General features: G+C 46.5%; 1 protein-coding gene across 4 annotated transcripts in view; it reads left to right on the forward strand.

Annotated features, from left to right (window-relative positions):
- The window catches only part of lpp (LIM domain containing preferred translocation partner in lipoma), a 118,878-nt gene that overhangs the window by 46,879 nt on the left and 51,860 nt on the right, over positions 1-20,139 (forward strand). For all 4 annotated transcript variants that reach the window (XM_062450874.1, XM_062450872.1, XM_062450875.1 and 1 more), the window contains 2 exons: positions 9,003-9,097; positions 15,242-15,364. In XM_062450874.1, coding sequence (XP_062306858.1) covers positions 9,003-9,097; positions 15,242-15,364 — 218 coding nt within the window. The remainder of the gene's footprint in view (positions 1-9,002; positions 9,098-15,241; positions 15,365-20,139) is intronic.

The raw sequence follows: 20,139 nt of genomic DNA on the forward strand, positions 1-20,139 counted from the left end.
TATATTTGTCTGATACTCAAGCAGACTTCTCCTAGGCTGCAGATGATCTCTGATGTGGGACTCACCCCCAGGGAACCCCTCTGTCAAGTTGCAAAACACGGGAAACAGTTATGAAATTGGGCAAAAGTAAGGGGCCTATTTTTGAGAAATGGTACCTTTCTCCTGAGGGACCTGCGGTCTGAACTGCAGCCTTACTGCCCTCGGCCAGCTTCCTTTGTGAAACATGTCTGTCTTCAAATACGCTGTGCTCAGGGTCCAGTAGGTTTTTCTGTTCCTGAAAAAAAACACCTTTAAAAGCTAGATTGTTTTCTATTAGCAGCCTTTTACATGTTAAAGACCATAATTCTGCTGTGTCATCTGTTGATAGGAACAGGTAGAAACTGAGACGCCTGACATAGTTCTGGTTTACATGCAACGTGTGTGTCAAGTTCAGCCATGTCAAGCAGCATTCACGGAGCACATCAAATTACATAACGTTATTTTTTACATACATGGTTTGTAGATCATGAGTTATATAAGATGTAATATACTTACATGAACCACAAAGTAGGCTATATAAATAAATACAAAAGTTTGTGCAGTTTAATTTCTTACATGATAAAATCATTAACAGGCCTATTTTGGGGGTGTAAAGCGAGGGAGCAAGGCGTTTACAATGTAGAGTCCTTGCTTGTTTATTACAAGTACAAAAAGGTGCTGGAGCCAGTAGGTCTTTATTAGATCTGAGTATTTGTGCCTAGAAAGTAAACCCTAGCAACAGCCTGTCAGCATTCCTGCTAGTTCTCTGTTGAGTCTCTCAGACAGAGACCGTTGGCATTGAGCAAGCATCGCCTGCCTCTGTGTCCTCGAGCTACACGCTACACGCTACAAGTGTTCCCGGCTGCATGATTTTGTTTGGTATTTTCCAGGTCCTCCAGGGTTTACTTCATGATTACAGCAGCTTTTAAAAACATTTTTTTAACTCTCAACTGTCTGTGAATTAAGAGGATTAAATGGCAAAATATTTGGGTGGCCACTTCAAAACTTAAGTAAATTGATTACTGCCGTACATAGAATAAATTGTAGTTCATTATGGTCTGCAACTTTTGTTGACAATTCATGTCTACTTTTAATCTGTAGAACAGTTGTTATATTTATATATGTCAAAGGTGTAATTTGATTAATATTTCTAGAAGCTTTTGAAATAAGATTTTTGCTAGTTTATAAATATTATAGGGAATAACATTGATTGGGTCAAAGTTATGCAAAATACTAGTGTTTTCAAGGTGAAGGTGTGCTTAGTAAATCAATAGATTGTCTTTAAGATACAAGATGTGAGGGCCTTTCAAGATGCTATTTGTAAGAATAATAATGATAATAATATGAATATGACAATAATATTCTTAAGATATATCATTATTATTATTTTAATTATTCATACTATATTACTGTTATCATTTTGCCCTCTAAACATCCAAACAAGCCAAGCCTACTGCAGACGTCTCGCTGCTCATCAGAGGATAAGGAGTCTTTATGAACAGATTATCGAGGCCTTTTGTTTTGTTTTATATCAAATTTTGGGGCCATCTGATATAAAACGGCGGATTAGCACAAATGCAAATTAGGGACAATTCATTTTGTCAGAGCAGGGCCCGGGGGTCCTTTGTCCTGGGCCTCTCTTGGGGGGCGACTGGGCGGTCGGGGGCCCTGTTTACCGGCCCTGCAGCTGGGCCGGGGTAGGGCAGGGTTGTAGGGGTGGTGGGGGTCATAAACTGGGCCAGGGTAGGGAAGGGTCAGTGGGGCTGGTTTGAGGTCTCCTGGCAGCGTCACTGGTCTAACCTGCCCTGGTTTTAAGCCCTCAGCAGGAAACACACATCTCAGACATCTCTTTGACCCTATCAGGTTTACATAGCTTGTAAGGAGATCGGATACAGCCTGGAAGAAGGTCAGACAAGAAGGCTTGATGAAGCTAGGAGACGTCCTGGGGAGTAGCACATGTGCATCAGCGCCAGTGTATCCACATTTACATTAAGTCATTTAGCAGACGCTCTTATCCAGAGCGACTTACAGTAAGTACAGGGACATTCTCCCCGAGGCAAGTAGGGTGAAGTGCCTTGCCCAAGGACACAACGTCATTTTGAACGTCCGGGAATCGAACCAGCAACCTTCTCATTACTAGCCCGATTCCAGTCTGTATCCATTCATTTAGCATCAGAAATAAGCATTCCGATGATTTTAAAAATATAAATTAAGTAGCATGAAGCCGGATCCCTCTATGAGATCCCAACCATATTAATATTTATTTATAACTATCTGAAATTAAAGTAGTTGATTCTCACTTACGATCTTTACTGAAGGATTCTGTTTCTAGGCAGCTGTCTGCACTGGTCAGGGGAGGGATGATTAGTGTCAGGTGATCGAGCTGCTGATCACCACGGTGTGTGATGTCACACTGGAACACGGCTTTGAGGAGACCCATATATGAGCTTGTCGTCTCACTGAATAGTTCAGGATTAACTCTAAAACACTTCATCTCAGCAAGTTCCCTGGATGTAAACATGACATACTTGTCTGTTCATGGGAGCATTAAAGCGGTGTCTTCCAGCATGTCAAACCGGAAATAATTAAATGTTGTTTGAGTTTCAGCGGTTTAAGAAAAGCATGTAATCTTGATGTTCGTTAGGAAGTTTTAGAATCATCAAAAAGATTTTGTTGCGGGAAATCTCCTGTTTAATGTGAAAATGACAAAATGTGGCCATATGGTATGGCAGACACTGCGACGACATGACTTGTCGTCAATATGTGTCGCTGTAAAATGTAAATCTCAAAAACAGGGTCAGATTTAAGACATTAATTTAAGCTAAGATGGTATAACATTGTGGAATGTCTCCTACTGTATCAGGGATTATGAGGAATGTTAAATTCTAGAACACGATCCACCCAAGTTCTCCAATCAGGGTCTCCCCAACACCTACAAACAACACAACTTCTGCAACAACTACAGATGGACATAAACTGTTCAGCACACCGCCATCTGACGATATACTGCGTGCCATTATTGCAGTGTTTTCTTACGATGTCTGGCCTCTGATTATCGTGTTTTAGCGGTTTTATGAAGCAGGATAATCTCAGTTAAAGTTGAAGACGTGTCAGAAACGATTCTAGACAGAAACTCTGTACTCCCAGTCTTCCCATGAACCCACTAATTGTGTGCTCAGAGCGATTGAAAAAGTGTCAAACATCTGCATAAGCTGTTTTCTCCCTCCCTGCTTGGCTGCCCAGAGGCAAACTGACTACCGGTTGTTATGTCAGAGTCCCTTCACGACTGTTACCAGGAGAGTTGACAGGAAACCCACCAGTGAGAGTCTGTGTGTCCCTATATAAACCTGCGGCTCCAGCTGCTAGCTGGAACTGTACGAAGATCACTTAATCTAACTGGAGCACAGGCCTCCACTGTAGATATCTGCTGAAACGTGCGGAATACATGTGGGTGAAGTGTGGCAGTGTCTGAATTATCTCTGTTCATCTTGATCCTCATCAGAATATTGAAGCTAGTATTGGGGGGGGGTTTGGGACGGGGGTGGGGGTTTGGGACGGGGGTGGGGGTTTGGGACGGGGGGTTGGGATGGGGTAGGTATTTATTACCATACTTTGCAGATGTAAGAGAAGTTCAGTTGGATATTCATGCCAGAAGTTTCCTTGTGGGGCCTCTCGTGTCCTCACATAAACCTCCTCCCTCACCTGCTCACGCCTTCTCTGGTTTACAGTCAGCAGCACTGCACACACTCATACACACACACACACTCATACACACACACACTCATACACACACACACTCATACACACACACACTCATACACACACACACTCATACACACACACACTCATACACACACACACACTCATACACACACACACTCATACACACACACACTCATACACACACACACTCATACACACACACACTCATACACACACACACTCATACACACACACACTCATGCACACACACACTCATACACACACACACTCATACACACACACACTCATACACACACACACTCATACACACACACACTCATACACACACACACTCATACACACACACACTCATGCACACACACACTCATACACACACACACTCATACACACACACACTCATGCTATACGTCCAGAGGCCCCTCATGCCCATGCTGCTAAATTCCAAAGTTTTATTTCCAGCTGCTGAAAATCTTCAGGATTATGTGTAGCTCTCTTGTACTGTAGAGATGTCCTACATCTACAAACATCCCTCACACTTCCTGTTCTGCCTGTAGAGATGTCCTACATCTACAAACATCCCTCACACTTCCTGTTCTGCCTGTAGAGATGTCCTACATCTACAAACATCCCTCACACTTCCTGTTCTGCCTGTAGAGATGTCCTACATCTACAAACATCCCTCACACTTCCTGTTCTGCCTGTAGAGATGTCCTACATCTACAAACATCCCTCACACTTCCTGTTCTGCCTGTAGAGATGTCCTACATCTACAAACATCCCTCACACTTCCTGTTCTACCTGTAGAGATGTCCTACATCTACAAACATCCCTCACACTTCCTGTTCTGCCTGTAGAGATGTCCTACATCTACAAACATCCCTCACACTTCCTGTTCTGCCTGTAGAGATGTCCTACATCTACAAACATCCCTCACACTTCCTGTTCTGCCTGTAGAGATGTCCTACATCTACAAACATCCCTCACACTTCCTGTTCTGCCTGTAGAGATGTCCTACATCTACAAACATCCCTCACACTTCCTGTTCTGCCTGTAGAGATGTCCTACATCTACAAACATCCCTCACACTTCCCCACTTGTCGACACAGCATCAGAGCCAACTTTGATGTGAAAGGAACTAGAACCAAACTATATGTTAGCTTCTACCTAAACCGTTCTGACTGACAAGCCTCTTCCTCCCTGGAGAGCTCCCCAGCAGCTTTGAAGAATCACCTCTTGACCTGACTGGACTACGGTCTCTAGCACACGCGTGTAGAGTCCAGTGTTCCAGATACCGTGTTTATATGTAAAGGCTTGTTGGGATTGTGTTTAAAGCCATCACCTCTCCACGATGTAGGTTTCTTTCACTGTAGACAATAGTTTAATCCTTCTTTTATGCCGTTAAATCCTAAACTGCTTAAACCGTCGGAAGCCAATTTGGTCTGCTCCGTTACACTTACAGAAGTGCATCCCTAAAGACCTCAAACCCCAGCCCCTGCATTCCCCACCAAATGAAGTCATAAATCTCTCTTGTATGTATCACTGCTAATTAGGACCAGAGCTCAGTTGCTCAACTGTAGCGGAAGGTAGAACAGAATTGCTCCGTAATTAAGTCAAAGCGCTGTGCTCTCAACCTCTCTGCCACAGCGTAGTTGGAAAGAGATAAAACATGCTAAATGACACCCTGGTCTCAAAACTCCATCCTGTCTGGGAAGGATTATCATTTGTCCCGTTTTTTTTTTATGCCACTGTAGTATATTCATTTCTTATTTTCCAAATAGAGCGATTTTATTTTAAGCCATGGATTAGTTGCTACTACGAATTTGCTTTTCAGATTACAGATTTACTGTAAAGACGAGGAAGGAATGAACGCTCCCAGTGACTCAGCTCTGGGAAGTCTGACCCAGGTGCTTCAGAAGGCCTGGTGGCCTGTCACCATGCCCACAGTGTCACACAGGGGCCTTGTGTCACCATGCTCCCACTTACAAAAAATGTCCAATCTGCCCCCCCACACACACACTGTTTTAACGAAGAAAATCCTATTTAATGTCCGCATCCTCAGTCATTTAAAAAAGAGTTCACACCCACATTTGAAAACAAACCTCCACCCTCAGAGTCACATGACCCTACTGGTTTCTTTTTTTAGGCAATTTATTTATAGGTTTTCAGTTTACAGCACTATAACAGACCTTGAAATACTAACCCCCCCCCCCCCCCCCACCTCTTTATTTACCTCAGTGCCTATGAAGTCCAGCTACTCAAGTTCTCAGAGATAAAAACAGGACCTGCTTCGCCAACACCTTCCGCATTCCTGACTCGAGTCGGGTTCAGGTTGTTTGTTAAATCCCCTGGATAGTGGAGAGGACAAGTTAGGCCAGTCTGGCCTTGGATGTCCAGATGGACTGTGCTCTCAGTGAGTTCAAATGCAGATAGTCCTGAGCAGATATGAATCTGTGTGAACATATATTGACACTGATATTAACACTTCAGCTTGAATTTTGAGAGGCCTGTTTCAACCTTCTGACATCAAGTTATTTCCCGGGAAAAACTGTAGAAAACAATATAGAAACAGCCTACCTTTCCTGTACAACCCCTAGCCCTCGCCTTTGTTAAATACCGTGTTTTATTAAGACTTCATGGTTTTTCAGAGGTCATTCCTAAGTTATTAAATAAGTCACCATCAGCTCAAAATCTCATCAGATTTTGTTGTTTGTTTGTGTACATAAGTGTCTTAGTTACTCTGCAAATATGTTTAATGTTCCCACTGTTACACAGCTGGATCAGTCTCCAGTCCTTTATCATCTGCTGAACAACATTCATGTTCCTGATAACCAATTATACCTCTTATGGCCTCTCAAATAACTTTAATTACTGATTAGGATTCCTTGTTCGCAAAGCAGCTACTTGAGAGTAATTGCTCAATAAAGAGAGGGGAAGTTGGTGTATTAAGTAGGTGTTCCTGCTGCTTGTCTCATTAGTGCTCGCTGGGAGCTTTCGTCTCCCTGTCGGCACAAATGGAAGTGACTTCATTCACGGCACAGAAGCCCTCACAGCTCAGACCGGTTCAGTCCAGCTCAAACACAACAAACTTTTGTTGTACAAGAGCAGCTTTTTGGACATATTTTGTAAAGGAACATTAGGAACGTTTGTTTGAGGGTTTTGTACAGTGTCATTAACAACAGTGCACTGTATGTACAAATCTGTACATCTTCAGAATTTGCTAAAGAGATTGCAAGTTTGCACATTTTACAAACATGCTCACAGAATGATCTCGACATACAGCATCTGACAGCTGTCCTGAATGTGGAGACAACCTTTGAAAGGAGGCTGCCTGATTTTGCAGATGAACTGAATTCCCTAAAGCAAGGAAGGATCACCGAAAGCTCTTCGAGATCCAGAGATGGGAAGTAACCAAGTAGAAATACTTTGTTACTGTACTTAAATAGATTTATCTGGTATCAGTACTTTTTCTGTGCTTTTTAACATAATTGTTTTACACAAATATATTTACTTTCTCCTTCTATTTTAAAGCCAGGCTCGTTACTTTACTTTTAATCTGTATTTGGTGGCATGATCAATATTAGTTTTTGTCATTGTGCACCTATTTTGATTTCTTGGTGATCACGCACAACAAACGTAAGCTAGCTACCATGGAGCAACACAGGAGGCTGCAAGACAAAAGATTTATTTTTAAGTTTCGAAAGGTCCAAAAATAAGGATTTTTCAATCTGGACACACCACAGCAGGGACTTCCAGCTAAGGAACAAGCTACATTTGTTAAACATGGATGGTTAATGACCTCCCCCACGCCCCCTCTCCCCACCTCTCACGTTTCTCCGCTCCTCAGAAGACCTTTTCAATAAAACATGCGTCTCTGAAACATTCATGGCTTTCATGTTTCCTGAAATAATAAATCCAAAACAACTCTGATGTTGGGGAGAGATGAACATGGAACTTAATGTATCAATTGTGTGTCAAGATGCAACTTACAAGTTACTTATTATGTGATGGGAATATCTCTGGAGAGGGTGGAGAGGAGGTGGAGGAGAGGAGGTGGAGGAGAGGAGGAGGTGGAGGAGAGGGGGAGAGGAGGTGGAGGAGAGGAGGAGAGGAGGAGGTGGAGGAGAGGAGGAGGAGGAGAGGAGGAGGAGGAGAGGAGGAGGTGGAGGAGAGGAGGTGGAGGGGAGGAGGAGAGGAGGTGGAGGAGGTTAGTGTCTTGTAGAGGCAGGGTTTATTCTGTCACCACGGATAGTGAAGCTGTTACTCTGGAGTTTTAGCGGAGGTCACAAGGTTATTATATAAACAATTCACATAGAGCCTTCATTTACCCTGAGGGTAAATGTTTAATGTCAAGCTAACAAATTCCGGAAATGTATTGCGCAAGACCCTGACGTGTGTCCCATTTAATAGGAACTGTTGATGTGTGTGTGTGTGCGTGCGTTCATGCGTGTGTGTGTGCGTGCGCGCGTGTACCAACTGAGTACCATGCTTAATTAATTTGGTCAACAGACTTGGATAAACTACATTGATGACATCAATTAGATTCTAGTGAAAACAGATAAAAGCCCCAAAAAGCTAATGGAATATTTGAACAGGATTCATCAAAGTCTTAGCTTTGCAACAAATTCCCATTACGTCTGATAAAAGCTTTTAATTTGCAAAGCTCATGTCTGGTTTGGTACTTAGAAGTATGCGGTCAAATGATTCAATCTCAAGTCCTGTGCTGAGAGAAACCAAATCAAAATCTAATTTGGCACATAACTCTTCATCCTGTCTGAAACATGTGGTTTGACACAATCCCTGGATTAGCCCGGGACTTTAGAACTCCTAACGTGGCTTGTTTCTGTGCCCGTGGCAGCACAAACACTTCTAACCTATTTGTAACTCAAGAGTTTACAATTCCAATCTCAAGAAAATACCCGTGCTAACTCCAGATTAGAACCTCTTAGTTAACCCAATTGTAGCAATTATGGTTGTCAATCTGTTTGTGTTGGGCGATCTGGTCTCTCTCTCTTTCTCTCTCTCTTTCTTAAAACCTTTGATGATGCAACTGCTGTTATTTAATGGCTATTGGAGTAGTCTGATTGAGGTTTATCTTGTATAGAATATTCTATGTGTCTGTATTATTTAATAATACTCACGGAACAGAATGTAACCATCACCCTAACTGAGAAATGTTCAGTATTCTAGTCACTTATTGAAGTCAGATAGCAGCAGGGGTATTTGGACGTATTCTAAAACATGTTGTGTGTTTTATGTGACAGAGGAGTATCTCCCGCCGCCTCCTCCGATGGACGAGCCCAGTGATCTCCCATCGCCCACCTCCTTCCCTCTCCCCCCAGTCCTGGACGGGTACCAGGTGAGACCCCCCCCCCCCCCCCCCGCCCTGTGCATCGCAGAACACAGGAACCTTCCCTCTCCCCCCCGCCCTGTGCATCGCAGAACACAGGAACCTTCCCTCCCAGATCCCTCCTCTACATCAGAAAGCTAGCACGGAAACAGGGTTTGGCCAGATAATTCTGTGACACTTTTATTTGTTTACAGAAATGATCATTCCTGCCAAAAACTTTTCTCTGTGGTATTTCGGCAGGCCTCTTTCAGTTCTGCCTCTCTGGGAGGCAGGAGGTGAGGCAGGAGGTGAGGCAGGAGGTGAGGCAGGAGGTGAGGCAGCTATGAGAGCGAGTGTCAGAGCCATCTGAGTATTAGGCTACATCCAGAGTCATAGCTACAGGGGCTCGTCGTACCACTGAATCCCTCGAGCATCGCCCCCGTCCAGCCTCCCCCCATCCATCCTCCCCAAACCCCCTAGGCCCCTCCCCTCCTCTGCTGTCTGGGGACAGGGAGGACTGACCCCTGCTGGTGCAGACTGGTCACTTCTCCCCCTCTCCCTGCTGAGAGATCTGCTCTCTCTGTCCCTCTCCCTGCTGAGAGATCTGCTCTCTCTGTCCCTCTCCCTACTGGGAGATCTGCTCTCTCTGTCCCTCTCCCTGCTGAGAGATCTGCTCTCTCTGTCCCTCTCCCTACTGGGAGATCTGCTCTCTCTGCCCCTCTCCCTGCTGAGAGATCTGCTCTCTCTGCCCCTCTCCCTACTGGGAGATCTGCTCTCTCTGCCCCTCTCCCTACTGGGAGATCTGCTCTCTCTGCCCCTCTCCCTGCTGGGAGATCTGCTCTCTCTGTCCCTCTCCCTGCTGAGAGATCTGCTCTCTCTGTCCCTCTCCCTGCTGGGAGATCTGCTCTATCTCCCCCTCTCCCTGCTGGGAGATCTGCTCTCCCCGCCCCTCTCCCTGCTGGGAGATCTGCTCTCTCTGTCCCTCTCCCTGCTGGGAGATCTGCTCTCCCCGCCCCTCTCCCTGCTGGGAGATCTGCTCTCTCTGCCCCTCTCCCTACTGGGAGATCTGCTCTCTCTGTCCCTCTCCCTGCTGGGAGATCTGCTCTCTCTGACTCATCCAGAACCTGACCTCAAAACTGATCCTCACACAGCTATCACGTGACGTGGAAGCAGTTCCTCTCTACTCTACTCTACTCTCCCCTGCTCTCCTCTCTCCTCTCTCCTCCCGCCTCCTCTCCCCTTTCAGCAGGGTGTACTGTACTCTCCCCCCTCCTCTCTCCTCTCCTTCTCTCCCCCTTCCTCTCCCCCGTCAGCAGGGTGGTGAACCTGAGAGTTTTATGAGGTCCTCACCACACGGTGAAGTAATGCTCGTTATGTAATAGGGCTGACTGGATGTTCTCTAAAGGAACCCGCTCAGTCTGCTGCTGGTTCCCACGGACTGAGCAGAGCTGGAGGGCAGTGTGCCCCAAGCACCAGGACTGGATGTTTGTTGACTTGGCTTTATAGAGTTGCTCTCTGGAACCCTTGTTGTTTGGAGAAATAAAAAGAACACTGTCCCTGTTCACTAGTAACCTGTTTAATGGGTGTCTTATCAGTGGAGGTGAAACTGTTTAAACTGTTTGAACTGTTTAAACACACAGCCCAGAAGGAGATCTCTTGCTGGAGTTAAACTCATACTTTTGAGTTCAAGAGGCATCCTGTTCCCTGAATTATACAATGTCTATTTGTATCCAGATACTAAAAGATCTGGGTGTTTTTTTCTGTGGGGATTGTAATAATTGAGTTTCAGACCACTGAGTTAAATATGTCCCTATTCCAAATCACTTCATCTTTCATGAACAGGATGTTAAATAATTTCTGCTCTTAAGCAGAACTAACAACAGGAAGTGTCTCTGTGTTCAAGAAAACATGAATAATCAAGCAAAACCTAACCTATATTTGTACGGTTACTGTAATTGAATATGGAAATTTAAATGGAAATTCTAATATTAAGATTCTATATTAGGCTATCATCAGCTATTTCCTTCCAGAGCCATGTGGCATGTTCTGCTGTGTTCTGCTGTGTTCTGCTGTGTTCTGCTGTGTTACAGAGGAACTCTGAGTTTTAGATCAAGGGTGAAACAGACACGTCACACATAATACCATTAACCGCCTGCCTCCTTTGAAAGAATCGGTTCCAATAATATATTTTTTTTCTCTCCACTATTGTGCTGGCTTTGAAATACCCCTTGGTGATTAAATTAATTTCATGATATGCCCTTAAGATCTTAAAGATGTCCCCTACAGCGAGAGCAAACTCTGCGCATGTTAAAGATCTTTTAATGTGGTGGTGGAAGAGTGGAGTGGACGTGGGTAACTTGTTATGAGTACAGAACATTGAAGGGGGGAAAGTTAAGTATACATTCAGCCTGCCTCTTTGACCCCAGAGACCGTGATCCAAGACCCTGCAACAGTGACTCACTCACACCACACACACACACAGCTCACTACACACACCACACACACACAGCTCACTACACACACCACACACACACATCTCACTACACACACCACACACACACAGCTCACTACACACACCACACACACACAGCTCACTACACACACCACACACACACAGCTCACTACACACACCACACACACACAGCTCACTACACACACCACACACACACAGCTCACTACACACACCACACACACACACAGCTCACTACACACACCACACACACACAGCTCACTACACACACCACACACACACAGCTCACTACACACACCACACACACACAGCTCACTACACACACCACACACACACAGCTCACTACACACACCACACACACACAGCTCACTACACACACCACACACACACAGCTCACTACACACACCACACACACACAGCTCACTACACACACCACATACACACATCTCACTACACACACCACACACACACACACACAGCTCACTACACACACCACACACACACAGCTCACTACACACACCACACACACACAGCTCACTACACACACCACACACACACAGCTCACTACACACACCACACACACACAGCTCACTACACACACCACACACACACACAGCTCACTACACACACCACACACACACAGCTCACTACACACACCACACACACACAGCTCACTACACACACCACACACACACAGCTCACTACACACACCACACACACACAGCTCACTACACACACCACACACACACAGCTCACTACACACACCACACACACACAGCTCACTACACACACCACACACACACAGCTCACTACACACACCACACACACACACAGCTCACTACACACACCACACACACACACAGCTCACTACACACACCACACACACACAGCTCACTACACACACCACACACACACAGCTCACTACACACACCACACACACACAGCTCACTACACACACCACATACACACATCTCACTACACACACCACACACACACACACACAGCTCACTACACACACCACACACACACAGCTCACTACACACACCACACACACACAGCTCACTACACACACCACACACACACAGCTCACTACACACACCACATACACACATCTCACTACACACACCACACACACACACACACAGCTCACTACACACACCACACACACACACACACAGCTCACTACACACACCACACACACACACAGCTCACTACTCACACCACACACACGCAGCTCACTACACACACCACACACACACATCTCACTACACACACCACACACACACAGCTCACTACACACACCACACACACACAGCTCACTACACAAACCACACACACACAGCTCACTACACACACCACACACAGCTCACTACACACACCACACACAGCTCACTACACACACCACACACACACCACACACACTCCCAGATCACTACACACACCACACACACACAGATCACTACACACACCACACACACTCCATCCACGGACAGTGCAGATGTAGTTAGTGGTTCGCACAGAGGTGATTTCAGCCCTCTACTCTTCCTGTTACTGTACAGTTGCTGTCCACATGACCCTTCCACAAACAGTTTCCCCACGTGGCGATAATCTGGGCTCCGGCTGAGACACGTCTGCATGCATCCCCTCGTTATCGCCGCTAAAACTCTTTGCCTTGTTGTCTTTTGTTGATTTGAGACGTGCCATTAGTGCTGTTCTTTGTTTACCGCCTTCATGGCTGCCTTAGATGTTTGGAACAGTAGCAGGGCTCCAGATAGGAGTAGTCTTGCCTGTAATGGGTTGTGACAGGTAATCCAAACACATAACATTAGAATGGGAGGCAGTGAACGATCCAGCCAGCTCAGAAAGGGCCCACAGGCAATCAGAGGCGGTGCTCTTGCTGTGGGAGCACAGCAGAAATAATACAGTATTCATCACCGCTTTAGAGAAATTCCCTGGAACTTTTAGGAAGAGGAAGACTTTATCACTAATGGCCAATTCATTATTACTATCGCTCAAAATACCAAAAAAACAACTACAAAATATGTTGTTTGAGGAAGGGGTGAGGCATCTCCTTTTATTTTGGAATGCCCATTGGTGTTTCCCCCCTGGAGATGAAGGGTTGCTTAACTGACCCTCCCAGATGAAACAGGCCTTCCTCTCTCATCACAAACACACCAGGATCCTCTTACCTTCTCCTGCATGGCTTTGCGCTTCATTGGTTCATTCACTGTCCAGTGATGAAGATATTGTGCACAGCTTCCCTCAGTGAAGACTAGAGTTAACATTGTTGGGGGGCGAGGGGGGGGGACGACGACGACAATAAACAGCAGCACTGACGTTGTTGCACCATCTCTCCTGCCAAACCGGGGATGAGTTATTGAGACGAAGGATCTCAGGAGCTCAGAGCAGTCAGACAGATACTAACCTGGTAGACACACAGACAGATCCTGACCTGGTGGACAGTCAGACAGATCCTGTCCTGATGGACAGACAGACAGATCCTGTCCTGGTGGACAGACAGACAGATCCTGTCCTGGTGGACAGTCAGACAGATCCTGACCTGGTGGACAGTCAGACAGATCCTGTCCTGATGGACAGACAGACAGATCCTGTCCTGATGGACAGACAGACAGATCCTGTCCTGATGGACAGACAGACAGATCCTGACCTGATGGACAGACAGACAGATCCTGTCCTGATGGACAGACAGACAGATCCTGTCCTGATGGACAGACAGACAGATCCTGACCTGGTGGACAGTCAGACAGATCCTGTCCTGGTGGACAGACAGACAGATCCTGTCCTGATGGACAGACAGACAGATCCTGACCTGGTGGACAGAGAGACAGATCCTGTCCTGGTGGACAGACAGACAGATCCTGTCCTGATGGACAGACAGACAGATCCTGTCCTGATGGACAGACAGACAGATCCTGACCTGATGGACAGACAGACAGATCCTGTCCTGATGGACACACAGACAGATCCTGTCCTGGTGGACAGACAGACAGATCCTGTCCTGGTGGACAGACAGACAGATCCTGTCCTGGTGGACAGTCAGACAGATCCTGACCTGGTGGACAGACAGACAGATCCTGTCCTGATGGACACACAGACAGATCCTGTCCTGATGGACAGACAGATCCTGTCCTGATGGACAGACAGCGTTTGTGTTCAGGGCCTTGGTGTTCCTTTAACCTCGTGAACCTTCAACATCTCTACACCGCTCTCCGCATAACCCTACTACAAGACACTGACCCAAACATGGCCTCAAGCTGAAAATATATATATGACAACATTCATATACATCTTGGGTGCCTAAGCCTTCTGCACAGAACCGTACATGTTTTAAACAGCAGATATGTTCAGTGACACATCCATGTTTGAGAGGTGGGGCTGTATTTACCTGGATGGGGGTTAGGGGTGGAAAGAGGTGGTGAGGAACCATGTGAGAAACCATTTGTTAGTGTGTCTGAAAGAGCCGTCCTAAGGGGGAGTCTGCCTGGAGGGCTGAACTGTGGGCTTCACCAGGCTGAGTGTGTAGCCCCTCTGCCTGGAGGGATCTCTCCTGTGATGTGAAGCCTCAGGAGGGTTGTTTAAGGTCAAGGTGAAATGTGCTCACAGGAATCTTAATACTAACCGGAGACTACTGGGAAAATCCGACGAAGGGAATGTAATCACGGTTGTGTGTGTGTGTGTGACAGATCAAGGGCCAGGAGAAGACCCTGGAGCAGAGACGTTCCAGTCTGGACGCTGAGATTGATTCTCTCACCAGCATCTTGGCCGACCTGGAGAGCAGCTCTCCTTACAAGCCCCGAAACACACAGGTATGACTCCACCCCCTCCACCCGCAACACACAGGTATGACTCCACCCCCTCCACCCGCAACACACAGGTATGACTCCACCCCCTCCACCCGCAACACACAGGTATAACTCCACCCCCTCCACCCGCAACACACAGGTATAACTCCACCTCCTCCACCCGCAACACACAGGTATAACTCCACCTCCTCCACCCCGTAACATACAGGTACTACCCCTCCCCTGCATTCATGTAGCACGTGTGCCTATGTGGGAACTGTAGTTTTCATCACACCGAGAGACGAAAGGAACTACAAAATAAATGGGATGAACTGAAAACTCCAGTAGCTGACAGAGATTCAGGAGTTCTGTGTTGTGGTGTAGTGTGCCTGAGACCGGGCACATTCTCAGCACTGCAAAGGAGACAATATTGTTATAAAAAAGGAAAATTCTATCAAATTGCACATATTACACACAAGCACATTCTGTTAAGTGTGAGGCAGTTATGATAAAATGAGTCTCGACCTATATCATTAATCGATAGGAAACGATTTATTAAGAGCAATTTAGAAGAAAAAAAATCAAAGCCTTGGGCATTCAACTAAATAATTTGACACACAATTAATGTAGGACAGGGCATATAAAAAAGCAAACCATTTGTGTTTAAATCAGGCTGAGAGTGCTACAGTACAATACCAGGGCTCAGATTTCACACGATGCTGAACTCATACTTCTGGCACTGACCACTGAGTGTTCAGCTACACAACTTGAACTACACACATCCCTCCTTTAAATCAAACTTTATTAGTATAGCCCTTTTTACAAGCAATGCTACAAAGGGCTTCACATATAGAACTGCACCTAAACCAACCTAAACTCTCAAGGTAGACAAGGAAGTGTCCAGAGAGTAGGAGCTGGATGTGGGTCCTGGTGGCCTGATTACGTGGGCCGTGGATGCAGGGCAGAGGGCCTTCCAGCGGGCGAGATGACTGACCCCCGCCCCCAGTCCCCCCTGGGCCCGTCACCATGCTAACCAGCTTACCCAGGCCACACACTTTCTTCTTAGAAAACAGCTGTTGCAGCTTGTCACCGTCGCTGCACATGCTGGTCGTAGAACGCTGACCGTCTCCTCTTCGCTTGCGTCACCTGGGGTAACCTGAGGAGAGGAGCTGCCCTCACCTGGGGTTACCCTCACCTGGGGTTACCCTCACCTGGGGTTACCCTCACCTGGGGTTACCCTCACCTGGGGTTACCCTCCCCTGGGGTAACCTGAGGAGAGGAGCTGCCCTCACCTGAGGAGAGGGGGGGGCAGGTGCACAATTCTCTGACCTGAAGTGTTTTGCTGTTGCTTACAGTACTTAGCGGCGCGGCCACATGAGCATGTTGTACACAGTCTGAAACGCTGAACATCTCAGTTTTGTTGTGTTGTATAAAGACATCTCTCTTTTTTCTCTCTCTCTGTCTGTCACACTGTTTTACTCTGTCCCCATCACACACACACACACACACACACACACACACACACACACACACACACACACACACTCTAACAAAGGGATACATACAGGACATGCACACAGAGGAAAACAACCACATGTTTGAAGCTCTGCACCCATAGGCTGTGGAAGTGCCTGGTAAATTTTCCTAAATAAAATATAGCATAAGTGCAGACCTTTGTAGAAAAAATTAAAAAAAAACTTGTGAGAGGAACCAAACAAGCCACAGAGAAATGAGTCTGAAAGCTTTTGTCAGTAAGATTTGAAAAATTCATACGCACCTGTGCAGGCCGTAAAAAAAGGGCCTTTAGAATGAGCGTTAGAATGACCATCTCTCTGGGTCTGATATGAGTGTTACACAGGTCTGCCCACCATGTGCCCTCTGGTCTGCAGCATGTGTATCGTGTAGCAGTCAGGGCTTGTTGGTAGTTGAGTTTGTAGCCGATCTGCTAAGTTACATTTCCTCACTGGGATGTGTTCCCTAGAAGAAGGAGGAACTCTAATGTGGAACAGAAATAGCCTGATGCGTTGTGACAAATCTGTCTTTGCTCTGTACCAGCTGGCCAGAGAGTTACTGTAGATTTCATATTTGTTTATCTTACACAGTTACCAGCACCATATACACACACACACACACACAGACACACACACACAGACACCGTACTCTCCACAGCTGATGCTGATTCTAGCTGATTAACTCTGTTTGGCCTTTTTTCCATCCAGCTGCTTCAGTCAGGACGTGCTGGGTTTTTTGATGCATTCTTCCACAGCGTGACGCTGGGCTTGTGTAACTGGCCAGGTTTCATACGGCACTGCCACAGCTGCTGACTGTAATCTTCCACTTGTATAAGCAGAGAGTAACAAGCGCCCTCAATTTACAGCTTTCTGTGTGCACTCAATTACAGAGCCAGCACTCCCAAATCAATAGGACTCTCTCATCGCTCACTTCAGAGGGATAGGGAGTAGGAGGAGAGGAAGGGGAGTGGAGGGAAGGGGGAGAGGGGGAGAGGACTCCCTCCCCAGGTGACATGCTGGATGGCTCCCAGATGAAATCCAGCCTGAGTTTGTGTTTCTCCATCATAAAAGTCTGAACAGCGCGGCACAAACTTTCAGCCGGTGCAAACGGTTCAGAGACATCAAAACAATTTTGTTTGCTTTAGTTGGTTTTCTCCATGGCATAAATGGGGGTAATGTGATCGTTATATAAGTCCCAGTCGCCTGCTTCCTAAATCCATTTGAGGAAACGCATTTGGTGTGACATAGTTTATGTTGCAGATGAATGTTAGCCTCCAGTAGTGGTAGTTTGGTGGGACTTCAGTAGGTGACCTTTAGTCAGACCAGCTGACTGGATCCACAGACCTCCTGTCCTTCACAACACCTGTTCTGCTTTATAATTTGGTTCAGCACTCTGGCCTTTAACCCCTGATACAAACTAATCACATCCATAACCTGGAAACTCACAGGAGGACTGTTATGCTACTTATAAGGAAATCAATTCACACCTGGAACTCTTGATAGACTCTGGCTTTTTATTATGCTTCAAATAACATTCATACCTGTTTTCAGATTTTCTGTTTGTCTATACCATCCCTGTGGCAGAAACGACTATTTTCCATGAATGTTTCTTCTTTTGATTACAGTAAGAAAGATGTGTTAAAAGACCTAATTCATGGTAAGGTTAAAGCAGTTTCTCCACCGTTGTCATGCCGCTTCCTGAACCACTTACTTTCTAGGCTACTAAAATATAAAAGCTATTATCACAGGAGACTTTTATAGACACGGATGAACATTTTCAATCACATTATCGCCATCAAGTGTAGTACATGACGCGGTAACTTGTTGCTTGCGTAGTGCGTACCGACTCCCAGAGTTAATAACAGCTACGACCAACATGTTACGGTACAGGCAGAGTCTGATGACGGGGTCTGTAACCCCGCGCGGCCGACAGATCAAGTCCACGGTGACGGTCGGAGACGAGCCAGCCCACGTTTATGCTAAGGACCCGTGAGCGTGCTGCAAAGCAATCAATCCGCAGCGTTAGGATCAGCGCTAATGTGCAGCGCAGGCCTGTCCAAGCGCATCAGGCTTGTTGAGGGCGGGGGGTAACAAGCGGGCCCCTATGACTGTCAAAACAGAGCACGCGTCAAACAGCTGAGGAGCGCCTCTCCTCGCGCCTCTCCTCGCGCCGGCTAAAGGAGAGCCGACTGCCGCGACCTCATATTAGCCTGCGTAGGTCTATAGATCCCGTCGAGACGTATCCGCTCATCGAACAAGTAGATACCGTCCCCGGTGCACCGGTGTATACTGACATATATTTAAATATTTATAAGCGGTTACTTTAAGATGAGTTGGACTACAGCGCTGTAACTCAAGACCTCAGCCCTGCAAAACACGAATGCACTGTAGTTCTTCTAACTCTAACCAAGCGCTGTCATCCTAGATTTGTTTATTTAAAACACTTACGTATAATTTTTTTCTCCTGCCCGTGTGAGCGTGTTGCTGTAGCGGGTAGTTGACCTCTGCATTAACGCTGCTGTGAGGTGCAGCAGGACGAACTCCTGACCCGTGACAGCCTTAATTAAGTGTCTAATTTTTCCTATTTTCCCTTCTGTAGCCTACATACCGCTAAGGCTAAATGTTGTATTTGTATTAATTTATATATTTTTTCGAGTGTTCTTAGTTTGTGGTAGTGACACACTGTGGTGGCTGGCTGTCTGGGACCAGAGGCGGGAATAACCCAGTCAGGAAACATGGAGGATTAGTGTGTCCTGTGAATCAGAGGCCATCAGCTGTGTGTTAGTTACTTTAACACCTTGTGGAGAGAGAACTGCAGCCAGAGGGCTTGTCTCTCTCTCCCCCCTCCCTCCCTCCCTCCCTCCCCTCTCTCTCCCCCTCTCTCTCTCCCCCCCTCTCCCCTTTTCTCACTCTTTGAGCAGTATTTTATTATCCATTAACCACCCACACAAACACGACAGTCATCTTCACAGCAAGCTGTCAATTGGAAGTTGTAGCTACTGTTGACATCATGGTTGTAACTGTTGGTCCGTTATGTCCAGAGTGTTGCCCATGCTAGTTCCTCAGCGTGGCCAGACTGGGGACAGACTGGGGACAGACTGGGGACAGACTGGGGACAGACTGGGGACAGACTGGGGACAGACTGGGGACAGACTGGGGACAGACTGGGGACAGCGTGTCAGCTGGGGTTAGAAGCTCCACACAAGGAGAACTTATCCTGCACCAACCAGGAGTCAGGGTGGAGCTCTTGTGTGTTTGTGGTGCTGCACGGCAGGTGAGGACATTCTT

The sequence above is a fragment of the Osmerus eperlanus genome, chromosome 24 (assembly GCF_963692335.1).
Source record: "Osmerus eperlanus chromosome 24, fOsmEpe2.1, whole genome shotgun sequence".
Classification (NCBI taxonomy): domain Eukaryota; kingdom Metazoa; phylum Chordata; class Actinopteri; order Osmeriformes; family Osmeridae; genus Osmerus; species Osmerus eperlanus.